An 11,887-nucleotide genomic window follows, 5' to 3' on the forward strand; every position below is an offset into this window, starting at 1 on the left:
CCCCACGACCGACAAAAAAAAAAAAAGAAGAAGAAAGGTTAAAGAATGAAGGCAAAGAAATCTCCCAGACATGAATGATGTAGCTAGCAAAGGGGAGACCAGAGCAGGAAGTTGGACATGAAGGAGGAAACGGAAGAGGAGCAATCATTACAAGAGAGGGAAGAAAGGAGGGGCTGCTGGCACGTGGGGGAGGGGAATGGATAGACATCCCAACTAAACTCACTGGAGAAGGCGCTGTCTCGAAGGCCAGAGCTGCTGGGCCCAGGGGCAGAGGGGCCGGCAGGGTTGGTGGCTGGGGTGCTGTCAGGTAAGACTACCCTGGGAAGAACAACAGAGAGGGTGAGGGAGGATTCTGAGCCTCAGCCCTGCCCGCCCTTCCCCCACCCAGGTCACTCACAGGTAGCCCGCCTCATTGGGGTAATCATTCTCATCTTCATCTTCTTCCTCATCCTCACATACTGGCTCTGAGGTAACGACACGGGGATCAGCATGGCCCAGCACGGGCCTCAGCTCCCTACCCAGCCGAGTACCAGGGATCCTGGACGCACCCTGGTTCTCATAGCTGGCCACGCTGTTGGCTTTGGAGACAGAGCAAGAGGAACACTGTGTCAGCTCCCGCCAGCCCTCTCTTCTGCCCAGCCTCAGCCCCCTCAAACCCAGAACCCCCTCCTTACCACCATCTGAGTCCTGCTGGGGAGATGGCAGCCGATGGGAAGCCCCGAAGGGCTGTGGGGACCTTCTGGGAACCAAAGATCAGGCATCAGATCTAGGTAAGGGGCTGGTGGGGGGAGGATTGAGGGGTTCCCATAGAGAAAGAGCCCTCTCCCCAATCCAAGAAGGTAAGGGGCAGCCTGGATCTGGAGGAAGAGGGGGTACTCACGGGATGGGGAGCTGGTCTGGTCGGGTCAGGGGTGGGTAGGAGATCACAGGCGGGTAAGAGGTCACGGGTAGATAGTGGGCAGGCGGGTCTGAGGACAGAGCCATGCTTGAGTGGGAGACTCCAGGCATCAGCAAAGATTCTAAGGACAGCTTTGTCCCCAGAAAACCAGGCCCCAGACAGGCCTGAGGACTCCCACCTCCCCCTGACACCAGCCATGTGGGGCCTGGGATGGGGGCTGCAAGCGGGTACTTGATACTCTGACATGATGCCCCCCGTCCCCCACATGCAAGATGGGTAAGAGAAGCCTCAGTACTCACGGGGTGGTTTGATCAGGATGCTCCGTGGGTACAAACTGGCAGGAGAGAGACAGATTAGACACAGGGTAGAGCAAGGCGCAGGTCCTACCCCACCCTGGGTCCAGGAGAGACTCACCTGTCTGCAGAATCCATGTCGTTGGAAACTGTGGGAAAAGAGAGCCAGTGAGCCTGGGAGGACCAATGCCATGTCCGCCCCCCCTCACCATGCTCATCCCCCACTCCCGTACCCAGTGTCTGCCAGCTCCCCACTTACCGGGCAGCTCTCGGCAGCGAGCACACAGTGCGGCCAGCAGTGTGGTCAGGACGGGCAGCAGCAGCAGGCCCAGCGCGAAGGGAGTCAGGCCGTTGGTCTCCATCTGCAGGAGACCCTGCGCCAGGCCCAGCTGCACAAAGGCCCGGGGGCCAGCCTGGGGCCTGGTGGGAGAGGTCGGGGCACCTTCAAAAGTGGAGGACTCGCTCCCTGGCTGGATTGAGCAGGGTGAACAGTGGTTCAGGAAGATCCCGGTGCCTGCTGGGGGTCAGGCGAGGCCTGGAGCTGGGACTCGAGCGCTACCCACCCTGTGCGAGTCCCATGCCTGCCCCTCACTGGAGCCCTCTCCTCCGCGCAGCCCGCCCGCCCATCTGTGGCAGGAAGCTGTGGCGAGGCCGGGTGAGGGCAGGAAATCATCGCTCCTCAGCTGGCTGCGCCGCCCCTGCCCGCCCCCCACCCAGCCCTGGGAAGGGGGTGGCGGGGAGGCAGCTCTCAGGGATGGTCCACAGACAGCTGCACGAATGGAGGCCAGCTGGGGTCGGGGGGAGTGCCCAGCCAGGGGGTGGCAAGATGCTAAGATGGGCTGTACCCACCTTCCCAGGCCTATCTGCAGGGAGGGGCAGGTGTCTGAGGAGCGCGGGCGTGAGTCAGGGTCACAATGAACCAGCTCACTGGGCGAGCAAGCCTCCCTGTGTCCAGCTGGCTCAGAGGACAGGGACTAGCCCACAGGGGCAACCCTGAGACAGGAAATGGGGTATCCCCCTACCACCCACAGGTCACACACAAGCCCAAAGAGAAGCGAGCACTCGATGGCTGGCTACAAATTTTATTCCATTACAAATAGCACCGAGCCCCTGGGGCTGTACCGGTGAAGGGGATCCCCTCCTGGCCCTTCATTCCTCCCCTGGGCTGCCTGTGTAGTGTCTGGGAGCCGGACATGCCCACACGGCCAGGCTTCCTCCTGAAGCTGGGTGGGCCGAGCGCTTCAGCCAGGCACAGCGTGGGGTGGCCCCGGGGCCAGCAGCAGCAGGTGTGCAGGCAGGCGAGCGGTGGCATCTCAGACGAGCACACTGGACACAGGGACACGTGTGGAGCGGCCTCTCTGGGGCACCACGATCCGGTCATCCGTGGACCCTGCCTCACGTAACACACCTGCAGGGAGGGGTGAGAGCCAAGGGCTGGGTGCGCGGAGCGAGCCTCGGAGCACGCTGGACAGACAGCCCCAAAGCTGAGTGAGGGCAGGCCAGGCACAGGTCTGGACAGATGGACAGGCAGGCAGGCAGGGCTGGGGTAGGGGCCTAACTGACCCTGTACGTGGAGCTGGGCCCGCCGGCGGTCACCCTCGATGAAGATGGCGGTGCCCAGGAAGGCCGCGCCGCCCAGGGCCCCGACGAAGGCGCACAGCATGAGCGAGAACTGCAGGGCGCGGAACTGGGACAGGAAGGAGGGGGGCCAGCTCCGGCGCAGGCGGTCGGAGATCTGTGGGCATCACCAATGACGGCCAGGAGAGAGTTAGAAAGACACAGGCCGGAGCCAGGAACGTGGAGTCCCGATGCCAGAAGGGAACGGGGTATGGACCACAAGGTGAGGTCCCGGCCTCGGGCGGGGGAGGGGAGCAGTGATCGATGACCAGAGACCATCCTTCTATCAGCAGAGTGCTGCAGGGAGGAGCACCAAGGACAGCCAGCTGGGGCCAGACCCCAGCCCCAGTCCCGCCCCGCCCCGTCCCAGCCAGGTCTCACCAGGCCGATGAGGTAGGGGCTCCCAGCATCACCCAGCAGGTGGGATAGCACGATCTGGAAGGCCTCGGCGGTGGAGCGACGAGTAGGGATCACCACGTACTGCGGGGAGTATGGAGCTCAATCAGGGTCCAAGGCGGCAGGGGACGGGGGCAGGAATAGGGCCAAGGCTGAGGTCCTAACCCTGCAAATGGTGCCTCCTGACTCCCAGTCTCTGCTCCCAGCAACCTCTGGGCTAAGCCTGCAGCTGCCCAGCCACTCACCAGGAGAATGTCAGCCACGATGGCCCAGTTCATGGACAGCAGCATCTCTCCAATGAAGATGAAAATCTGCGAGGCGAGAGGATGGGGCACTCACGTGAGAGCGCACCCCGCAAGAGGCTCATCCACAACCGCAGGCCCAGGCTGTGATTCAGAACCAGGCATGCAGTGGGCCAAGGTGGCTCACGCCTGTCATCCTAACTGCTCAGGAGACTGAGATCTGAGGATCACAGTCCAAAGCCAGCCCAGAGTCCATAAGACTCTTATCTCTCAATTAGTGAGCAAAAAGCCCAAACTGGAAGTGTTGTTCAAGTGGTAGAGTACCAGCCTTGAGCATAAAAAGCTAAGGAAGGGTGCAAAGGCCCTGAATTCAAACCTTAGTACTGGCGCGTGAGTGTGCATGCACACACGTGCACACACATACACACCACTCAGAACCAGGCATTCCACCTTGAGAGGACTGAACCACTCGGCCAAGCTGACCTTAGCTCTGCTCTCTGCATGGTCCTCCCCTGGCCTCAGATCAGCCTCGGCCCCTGCTGGCTACTTACATAGGTGGCCACGATGCTTCCGCGGGCGCTGGCGAGGGACAGGAAGAGGAAGGGTGCAGAGCCCAGCAGGCCGGCGGCACAGACCAGCGGGTCAGCCCGGGGATTGGAGTGACGGAGGCGGCGGCTGATCTCCACACCCAGGCCCACACCCAGGACCCCGGTCAGGCAGGTGATGAGCCCAAAGATGAGACTAGGGGCGAGTGGGGACACAGGAGCTAGTCACCATGCTTGTGACACCCCAGCCTGGACCCCCTGGCCAGGAAAGGAAGATGCCTACATTCACCCAGAACAGCAGCCCTTTGAGGACTTCCCAAACCTGGAAAAACTGAAGATTTTGAGTACAAGTAGCTGGTGGTGGAGTCGAACCTCTCTCTGCCCAAGTCACACTCAAAGCCCTCCCTGCCACCTGCCCAGCCCCACCTGGGTACCTGTCAGAGGAAGAGCAGGAGTCTCCGGGCAAGCAGGGTGGGGTCTCTCCCAGGACCACCCGGGCACGCAGCAGGAACGCAGGGGCCCAGAGAGCCAGGGAGCCCGTGACAAAGGCCACAGCAGTGAAGCCCAGGGAAGACAGGATGAAACTCGGACTGTGGACAGTTGGAAGGATGTCAGACCCGTAGGACAACCTGCCTTTTCCCTCGGTTTCTTTGATAGAGTCAGAGCAGTGGGTATAAAGACTTGGGAGGACTCTAGGATTTGGACTTGTAATTCGGGAAGCAGCCACAAGGGGGCAGCAGTGTCTATTTCCTAGGCTATCAGACAGGGCCTCCCACGGGGCAGCAGGCTAGAGATTAGCAAAGGATTAAACTCACTTTCTAGCCAAAGCCCTCAAATCTGCCCACCATGAGGTGGGGCTCAGGGGTGGAGAATCTGAGTGACGCTCCACAGCTCCGCGGGGCGGCTCCCGTACTACCAGGAACAGCAGCAGAACGGCCACGACTCCCAGACCTGGTGTGACCTGGGGGGCGGGAGGGGAGAGAAGACACGAGTGAATTTGGGCATGAGAGGGGAAATAGCCCCTGGGAGCTGGAGGAGGACCTCAGGCCCCAGGAACTCCAACTCCTCTGTGTGCTGAACCTGTGCTGGGAAAGTGGAAGCTGTCACCTTAGTTTTGCAAGCCGAACTTTGCCCTTTGGTAACAACACTTGATTTTCTTCCAGGAAACCACAACTCCACATTTCACGCAACCCACTGTCCAAATAGGATCCCAGACTCGGCCAAGGGTGGCTTGGTGACTGAGGTCATAGTAAGCATATGACCCTTCCCTGCTCAGACAGCAGCACCCTGTGACTACTGCCCAAAGAAGCCTCGTTACTTAATCGAAAAGTCTAGCACTTGGGACTTTCGCACATTTAAGAATGGAGCCAACACAGAGGTAAACAAAGCTGAGAATGGCCGAGGTCTGCTGACAGTGTGAGAGCCCTGGATCCAGCCCTACCTGAAGCTCACCCCGACCCTGTGCCCTTTGGGACTTAAGAGTTTTACAATGGGCTCCAATTCCAATCACCCGTGAGGCAGGAGCTGGGGGTCTGGTCAGCACGGCCATACAAAGGGGGCCATGAATGTCAGAAAGGGGGACAGGTAAGGAACTGGCTTTCACCACGCCACCACCAGACTCACCCTCAGAGCCCAGTGCCAGTCCCCAGCCACATCCTTCACTTTGGAGCCTGCTATGTAACCCAGACCACTGAATGGAGGCAGAGGAGAAAAAGAGGGGACTTCAGGTCAGTCAGGTGCTCTGCTCAGGTCCTCTCCTCCCCCCCCCCCAACCTGGCCCCCAAGGCCACTCACCTGCCCACTGGGATGGCGAAGTAGAAGACGCTGAGCATTCGGCTCCGCTGGTCTGCCACGAAGAGGTCGGCGATCAGAGTGGGCGCAATGGTGGAGTAACTGGCCTCCCCGACCCCCACCAGGCCCCGGGTCAGGAGGAGCAGCCAGAAACGCTGGGGAAGGAGACACGGGGAGGGGGAGGTGGCACCCCGCCCTGGAGCCAGCCTCCCAGCCAACCTCACCAGCTGGTGCCAGAGAGATGGCAGGGAACAGCAGAGGGGCCTGGGTTTAGAATCAAGACAGACCTGGCTGGAATCTTGGCTCCACTACTTACTAGCTGTGACTTTGAGAAAGTAACTTAACCTCTCTGAGCCTCAGTTTCCTCATCTGCAAAAGGGGAATAACAACAACTTGTTCACAAAGCTACCAGGAGCCCTGTATCGTCAAACATCAATTCATTACCCAGCACTCAACTGGGACAAAATAAACCTTTGTTTCTACCTTTCCCTCTCCATCCAATACAGCCTAATGGTGAATAATATATAGATATATTTTTGGCAGGGGGGGGGAGGTTATTTATCTATCCACATCACCTGCAGCTAAGGCTGGGGTGAGATCACCTTCGCCTAAGGCCAAGGACAGAGCCGGGAGCATAGTGAAAGCAAGTGGAGATTTCAAAGGAGCAAAGAAGCAGCCAGGAGGGGAAGCCGTGGGTGGCGGCGGTGGCTTTGCCGAGTTACAAGAGCATTTCGGGAAGAAACGGGCGGTGGGCTGGAGGATCCCAGGTCATGTAGCAAGAGCAGGACTAGAAGCACTAAAGCAGGAGCTGCATTGAGCAATCAGGAGGACACTGTTGACTTTGGCAAGAGCAGGTCCGATGGAGGGGCAGGGGCAGAAGTCAAAGCCGCTGAGGAAGTGCAGGCCGAGTGGGGGCTGGGCCCGTGCCAGCACTGAGCTCCAGAGCCTCTCAGGAAGTGTGACCAGGAAGGGAGGGGGGGGGGCAGTCCAGGTAGGGTTTTGCATGGCTGAGAAATGGGAGTATTCAGGAATGGAATTGGAGAGAGGGGACACAGAAGGAGGTTCTGGAAGAGGATTCGGTGGGCGTATTAGCTCAGGGCAAGGGGGTAAGGTAGCATGGACCAAGGAAACTGCAAGGGATTTCCCAGGTGCAGTCCGAAATGACCAAAAGGAAAAGCAAAGACTGATGGGGAGGGGGATGGGAGTGGCCATGGAGCCAGCTGGGGCCTCACCTCTCTGGGGATGAAGGATGACCCCAGTGTCACCAGGGACCAGAAGGCAATGCCCCCGCACATGAGATACTTCCGATTGTACCTGTCACCCAGGTAGCCAAACACAGGTGCCAAGACCATGTAACTGGAGATGAACACTGAGGGGAAGCAGAGAGTCACAGCCAGCCCAGGGCCCCTGGCCCCTCCCCCACCCCAGCTGTGGGGGTCAGGATGCAGCAATGACTAGAGCACAGAGGTCCCGATGGTCCTCAGTGACCCCACACTGCCCCTCAGACCCGCCCAGCACCTCCTCACAGCTTCCAGAGCAAAGCCCAGCCCCATCACCAGCAGCTTCCTTTGTAGCTGACATGTAGCTGCCTTCCACCCAGCCCAGAACAAAAGCTACACCATGGGCCATGATGCCCCATCCGATCCAGCCCTTACCTGAGCCTCTGACCTCATAAGCATCCATTTTCCCTTTCTCTCTGCACCCCATAGGCCCAACTACCAAGGTCAACAGTGACGTAGGAGGTTGACACTTGCTGTCTGAGTCTCTCAGAGCTTGGCTCCTTCAGATTCAGCTCAGACACATGCACAGAGCACCCACCTCGTGTCCCTGTCTATCATATTAACTCTGTTTTCTTTTACATAACATCCCTATAGAAAGTCATCTTAAGGCTGGCACCAGTGGCTCACGCCTATAATCCTAGCTACTCAGGAAGCTGCGATCTGAAGATCGTGGTTCACAGCTAGCCTGGGGAAGGAAAGTCAGTGAGACTCTCTCATCTCTAATAAATGACTCAGAAAAAGCTAGAAGTGGTGCTGTGGCTCAAATGATAGAGCGCTAACCTTGAGCACAGAAAGGCTCAGGGACAGAGTCCAGGCCCTGAGTTCTAACCCCAAGACCAGCAAAAAAAGAAAAAGAAAGAAAAAAGAGTGAGAGTCTTATCTCCAATAAACTATCAAAAAGTTGGAGGTGGAGGTGTGGCTCAAGTGGTAGAGTACCAGCCTTGAAAGAAAAAGCTAAGAAAGAGTAAAAGGGCCCTGAGTTCAAGCCCGAGTACTGGTGCGCACACACATGCACAGAGCCATTTCATTTTTTCTTTTTCTTTTTTTTTTGTTGGTTGTGGGGCCTGAACTTGGCCTGGGCGCTGTCCCTCAGCTCTTCAGCTCAAGGCTAGCGCTCTACCACTTGAGACACAGTGCCACTTCTGGCTTTTTTCTGCTTATGTGGTGCTAAGGAATCGAACCCAGGGCCTCAGGCATGCAAGGCAAGCACTCTACCACTGAGCCACCTTCCCAGTCCCAGCAATTTCATTTTAACTGAGAGGTTTACTGACCCACTCCTGCTCAGGAGAATGTCAACTACACAAAGCTCTTATTGGTCATGACTGCAATTTCCTGACACAACCTAGTCCAAAAAAGGGGCTCCATCAACATGCTTTAATGAAGAGGAAATAAATGGGGGTATCTAGAAAGGTTTGCTGCTTCTAACTCACCAAGTCTGTGCAGCTTTGCAACCTTGACCTATAGTCCCATTTTCCTTCCTTAGGACTAAAAACCTCCAGTTCCTCATTGGGCAGGAGTACACAACAGGCATTACAAGATTTGGTTTCAAATTCCTCTTCTACCTCTGAATGGCTGTGTGGCCCAGGGCAAGACTACTATCTCTGAGCCTCAGGTTCTTTATAAAAACAAAAATAAGTAGAGTAACACCCATTCCTCAGTGGCAGGATCTAGACAACGATGTCTTAGGAAGTACTGATTCAGACCTGAAACACTAGCTAGGCTGAGATTAACCCAGGCAGACAAGTCCACGAGACTCTCCTCTCCAATTAACTAACAGAATGCCAGAAGTGGAGCTGTGGCTCAAGTAGTAGATGACCAGCCTTGAGTGAAAATGCTAAGAGATAGTGCCTAGGTCCTGAGATCAAGTTCTAGTACACACACACACACACACACACACACACACACACACACACACACACGCACACACACACACACACACACACACGCACACACGCACACACACGCTGACAACAGTATCTTGCCCAAGTCCCACAGCTGTTATCAACACTTCCTCCAGGGCCTAACACATAGTTGGTGCTCAGAAACATTTGAGAAAAAGGAGAAAAGGAAAGAAAAAGGAGACTTGGCTCTGGTCTCCTCCACCACCCCAAAGTTCTGAACAAGTAAACCCTTTTCCCATTCAGATACCTTTTCTAGCCATCATTTCTAAGTGCCTACCTACCATGTGCCAAATATTATATGAGACATTTTCTAGGCATGATTTCATGTGGTCCCCACATCAGCCCTAATAGATGACCTGTGTTACTAGCTCCACCTTGCAAACTAGGGTACAATGGAGTGGCGAGCTGAGATTTAAACCTAAGTGCTAAGCACTTCTCTAAATGGAACTTATCTTTAAATTCAACCGCCTGCCTGAACACGACAGCACCAGAGCAAAGCCAGGACCCTCCCCCTGCTTTCTGAACACTAAACCCTCATGAGCCCCAGGCCTCATTATGTGGTACCAATTGAGGCCACACATAGGTTAAGAGCTACTGTGTGAGCAGGCGCGTCCTCTCACCGGTCTGGATGAGGCCCGAGCTGCTGTCTCCAATGCTGAAGAACTGTTCGATGTCTGGAAGGACCCCTGCAAGGAGAAGACTCAAGATGAGCCCGGAGACCTCGGCTCCCCACTTCCCCTCTCCATCCCCCCCCCCGTTCCCATCCTTTGCAGAGGTCAGCACCTACCAGCCACGGTGAAGCGGTCCATGTAGTTCAGCAGGTTGATGTAACACAGCACCGCCACGATGAGTGCCGAACGGCCGGGAGACAAGCCCGTGATGCGCTGCAGCCTCTCGCGGTCCAGGACCTCGGGTTCCCCGGACTTCGGGATGCCCGCGGATCCCGGTAATCCTGGGGTGCCGGGCACCGGCCGGTCGTCCGGATCATCTGCCTGGCTGAGGAATGGCGCCGTGTCGGAGCCGGCCATGGTCGTGGGTGGGAGCGGGAGGCTCACTCTCCCGCGCTCCGGTCCCACCGACGATCCCACCTGCGAGGGAAGGGGGCTGGAGAGAGGAGGATGAGGAAGGAGGGAGCGCGCCGGGACTGGGTTAGGAGCTGGCCCCGAGGCCCCGAGCACGGCAGGGAAGGGCCCTGGGCCCCGGCATTCCCTCCCGATCCACCGAGCGGAGGGGACGTGTGGGGTGCCGGCGGTGCTGGGGACCGGAGCTGGCCAAGGAGAGCCGGGGGGGTCCCCGCCGGGAAGGAGCGCACGGCCCTCGCTGTCAATCAGCCCCGGCGACGCAGCACGGCGGCCGCCATGTTGCCCGAGAGCAGGAGGGTCATGTGATACTGGAGTCGTCGGGCGCCCAGCCCTCATCACGTGGCCCGTGCCGCGCTACGGCAGCCTAGAAGGACCCCCCCCTCTGCGTCACGTGGCCGAGGACTGGTCGCCGGGGTAACCAGGGATCGCTCCTCTGCGGGCGCCATGGCAACGCGCCGGGACCCGCAGCATCTCCCGCGCCGGGCGTCTGGACCAATGGCGGTGCCCGGTGTGGAGCGCGCGCTGGGCACATTTCCGGGGACCAGGCGAGATCGTGGGACCCGCACAGGCTTTTTTTTTCTTTCTTTTGGAAAATAGCGGTCTCTAGAGCTGCCAGTGCCCCGCTCCCGCCGTCCCCGGCCTCGGGCTGGCCCCGCGCCCCCCGCGGACCCCCAGACACCCGTGGAGGGACGCGCGCTCCGCCCCAGCTGACTCAGGCGGCTTGAGATCGATCTCAGGGTCAGGATCCAAAGTGGCGCGGCTGGGAAGGGGGGTCGGTGGTAGAGTGCTTGCCTGGTGTGCATGAGGCCCTGGGTTCGATTCCACATACACAGCAAAGGCCGGAAGTGAAGTGGTGCTGTAGCCCAAGTGGTAGAGTGCGGGCTTTGAGCTGAAGCGCTCAGGGACAGCGCCCAGGCCCAGAATTCAAGTCCCAAGATCGATCGACAAGAAAGAAAGAAAAAAAAAAAGCCCAGGCAGGAAAGTCTATGAGATCCTTACCTCCAATCAGCCACCAGAAATGGAGCTGTGGCTCAAGTGGTAGAGTGACAGGCTTGAGCAGAAAAGGAAGGTGCCCGGGCCTTGAGTTCACATGCCAGTACCTGCGCCCTAAACAAGCTTTTTCACTAAACCTCGGAGCTTTTCTTCATAGCAACATAAACACACATGGCTAACGTCAGACGCCAAATGGCCCTTTACAGAGAAAGGTTCCCCACCGCTGAAGAGGTGGGAAGGGATAGAACCCCAGGGATGCCCCAGGGGTCTGGAGGAGCGGTATGAAGGAGCGCCTTGAGTGGAAGGGGATGAGATGGGTCATAGATGGGAAGTTTCAAAGGTATAAAGGCTAAATAGTGTAGTCAGCACTGTGGCTTGTTAGAAAGGGGGCATCACCCCTGGCCCATCCATGAGCTTGAGGCACCCAGGGCCTGCTGTGTGTGTGTCTGCACTGGGGCTTGAACTCTGGGCCTAGGCACTGTCCCTGAGCTTTTTTGCTCAGTGATCTACTACTTTGAGCCACAGCTCTAATTCCATTTTTCTGGCAGTTAATTGCAGATAAGTGTCTTATAATTTGCTGCCTGGGCTGGCTTCAAACTGCAATATTCAAATCTCAGCCTCTGAGTAGTTAGGATTACAGGCATGAGCAAGCATTTTAACAGAATCATGGATTACTTTGTGTGTACTGAAGGATGAGATTGTTTCAAGAAATGAGTCTAGGGGCTGGGAAGGTGGCTCAGTGGTAGAATGCTTGCCTTGCATGCATGAGCCCTGAGTTTGATTCCTCAGCACCACAAAAGCAGAAAAAGCTGGAAGTGGTGATGTGGCTCAAGTGGCAGAGAGCTAGCC

At 57.4% G+C, this 11,887-nt stretch overlaps 2 protein-coding genes across 3 annotated transcripts in view; both read right to left on the reverse strand.

The window, feature by feature from the left end:
- Lat (linker for activation of T cells) overlaps positions 1-1,817 on the reverse strand; it is a 17,215-nt gene extending 15,398 nt beyond the window's left edge. Inside the window, exons 1-8 of one of the 2 annotated variants that reach the window (XM_013011150.1) lie at positions 1,451-1,817; positions 1,313-1,340; positions 1,198-1,232; positions 881-968; positions 675-736; positions 549-578; positions 398-464; positions 224-318 (exon numbers count right to left, since the gene is read on the reverse strand). In XM_013011150.1, the coding sequence (XP_012866604.1) occupies positions 224-318; positions 398-464; positions 549-578; positions 675-736; positions 881-968; positions 1,198-1,232; positions 1,313-1,340; positions 1,451-1,553 (508 nt within the window). In that variant the 5' untranslated portion in view covers positions 1,554-1,817. Of the gene's footprint in view, positions 1-223; positions 319-397; positions 465-548; positions 579-674; positions 740-880; positions 969-1,197; positions 1,233-1,312; positions 1,341-1,450 lie in introns of both variants that reach the window. The other variant, XM_013011149.1, reaches the window with a different exon arrangement.
- A 443-nt stretch (positions 1,818-2,260) lies between these two features.
- On the reverse strand, positions 2,261-10,501 carry Spns1 (spinster homolog 1 (Drosophila)). The gene is made up of 14 exons (XM_013011755.1): positions 10,498-10,501; positions 10,404-10,409; positions 9,751-10,107; positions 9,584-9,649; positions 7,015-7,151; positions 5,786-5,937; positions 5,615-5,681; positions 4,807-4,952; positions 4,426-4,581; positions 3,998-4,187; positions 3,450-3,515; positions 3,190-3,288; positions 2,755-2,926; positions 2,261-2,599 (listed from the first exon to the last, which is right to left on the reverse strand). Exons 3-14 carry the CDS (start codon positions 9,989-9,991, stop codon positions 2,505-2,507), a joined length of 1,587 nt encoding a protein of 528 aa, XP_012867209.1. The 5' UTR covers positions 9,992-10,107; positions 10,404-10,409; positions 10,498-10,501; the 3' UTR covers positions 2,261-2,504.
- Between the last annotated feature and the right edge of the window lie 1,386 nt (positions 10,502-11,887).

This window comes from Dipodomys ordii, unplaced genomic scaffold (assembly GCF_000151885.1).
Source record: "Dipodomys ordii isolate 6190 unplaced genomic scaffold, Dord_2.0 Scaffold14, whole genome shotgun sequence".
In the NCBI taxonomy this organism is placed as follows: domain Eukaryota; kingdom Metazoa; phylum Chordata; class Mammalia; order Rodentia; family Heteromyidae; genus Dipodomys; species Dipodomys ordii.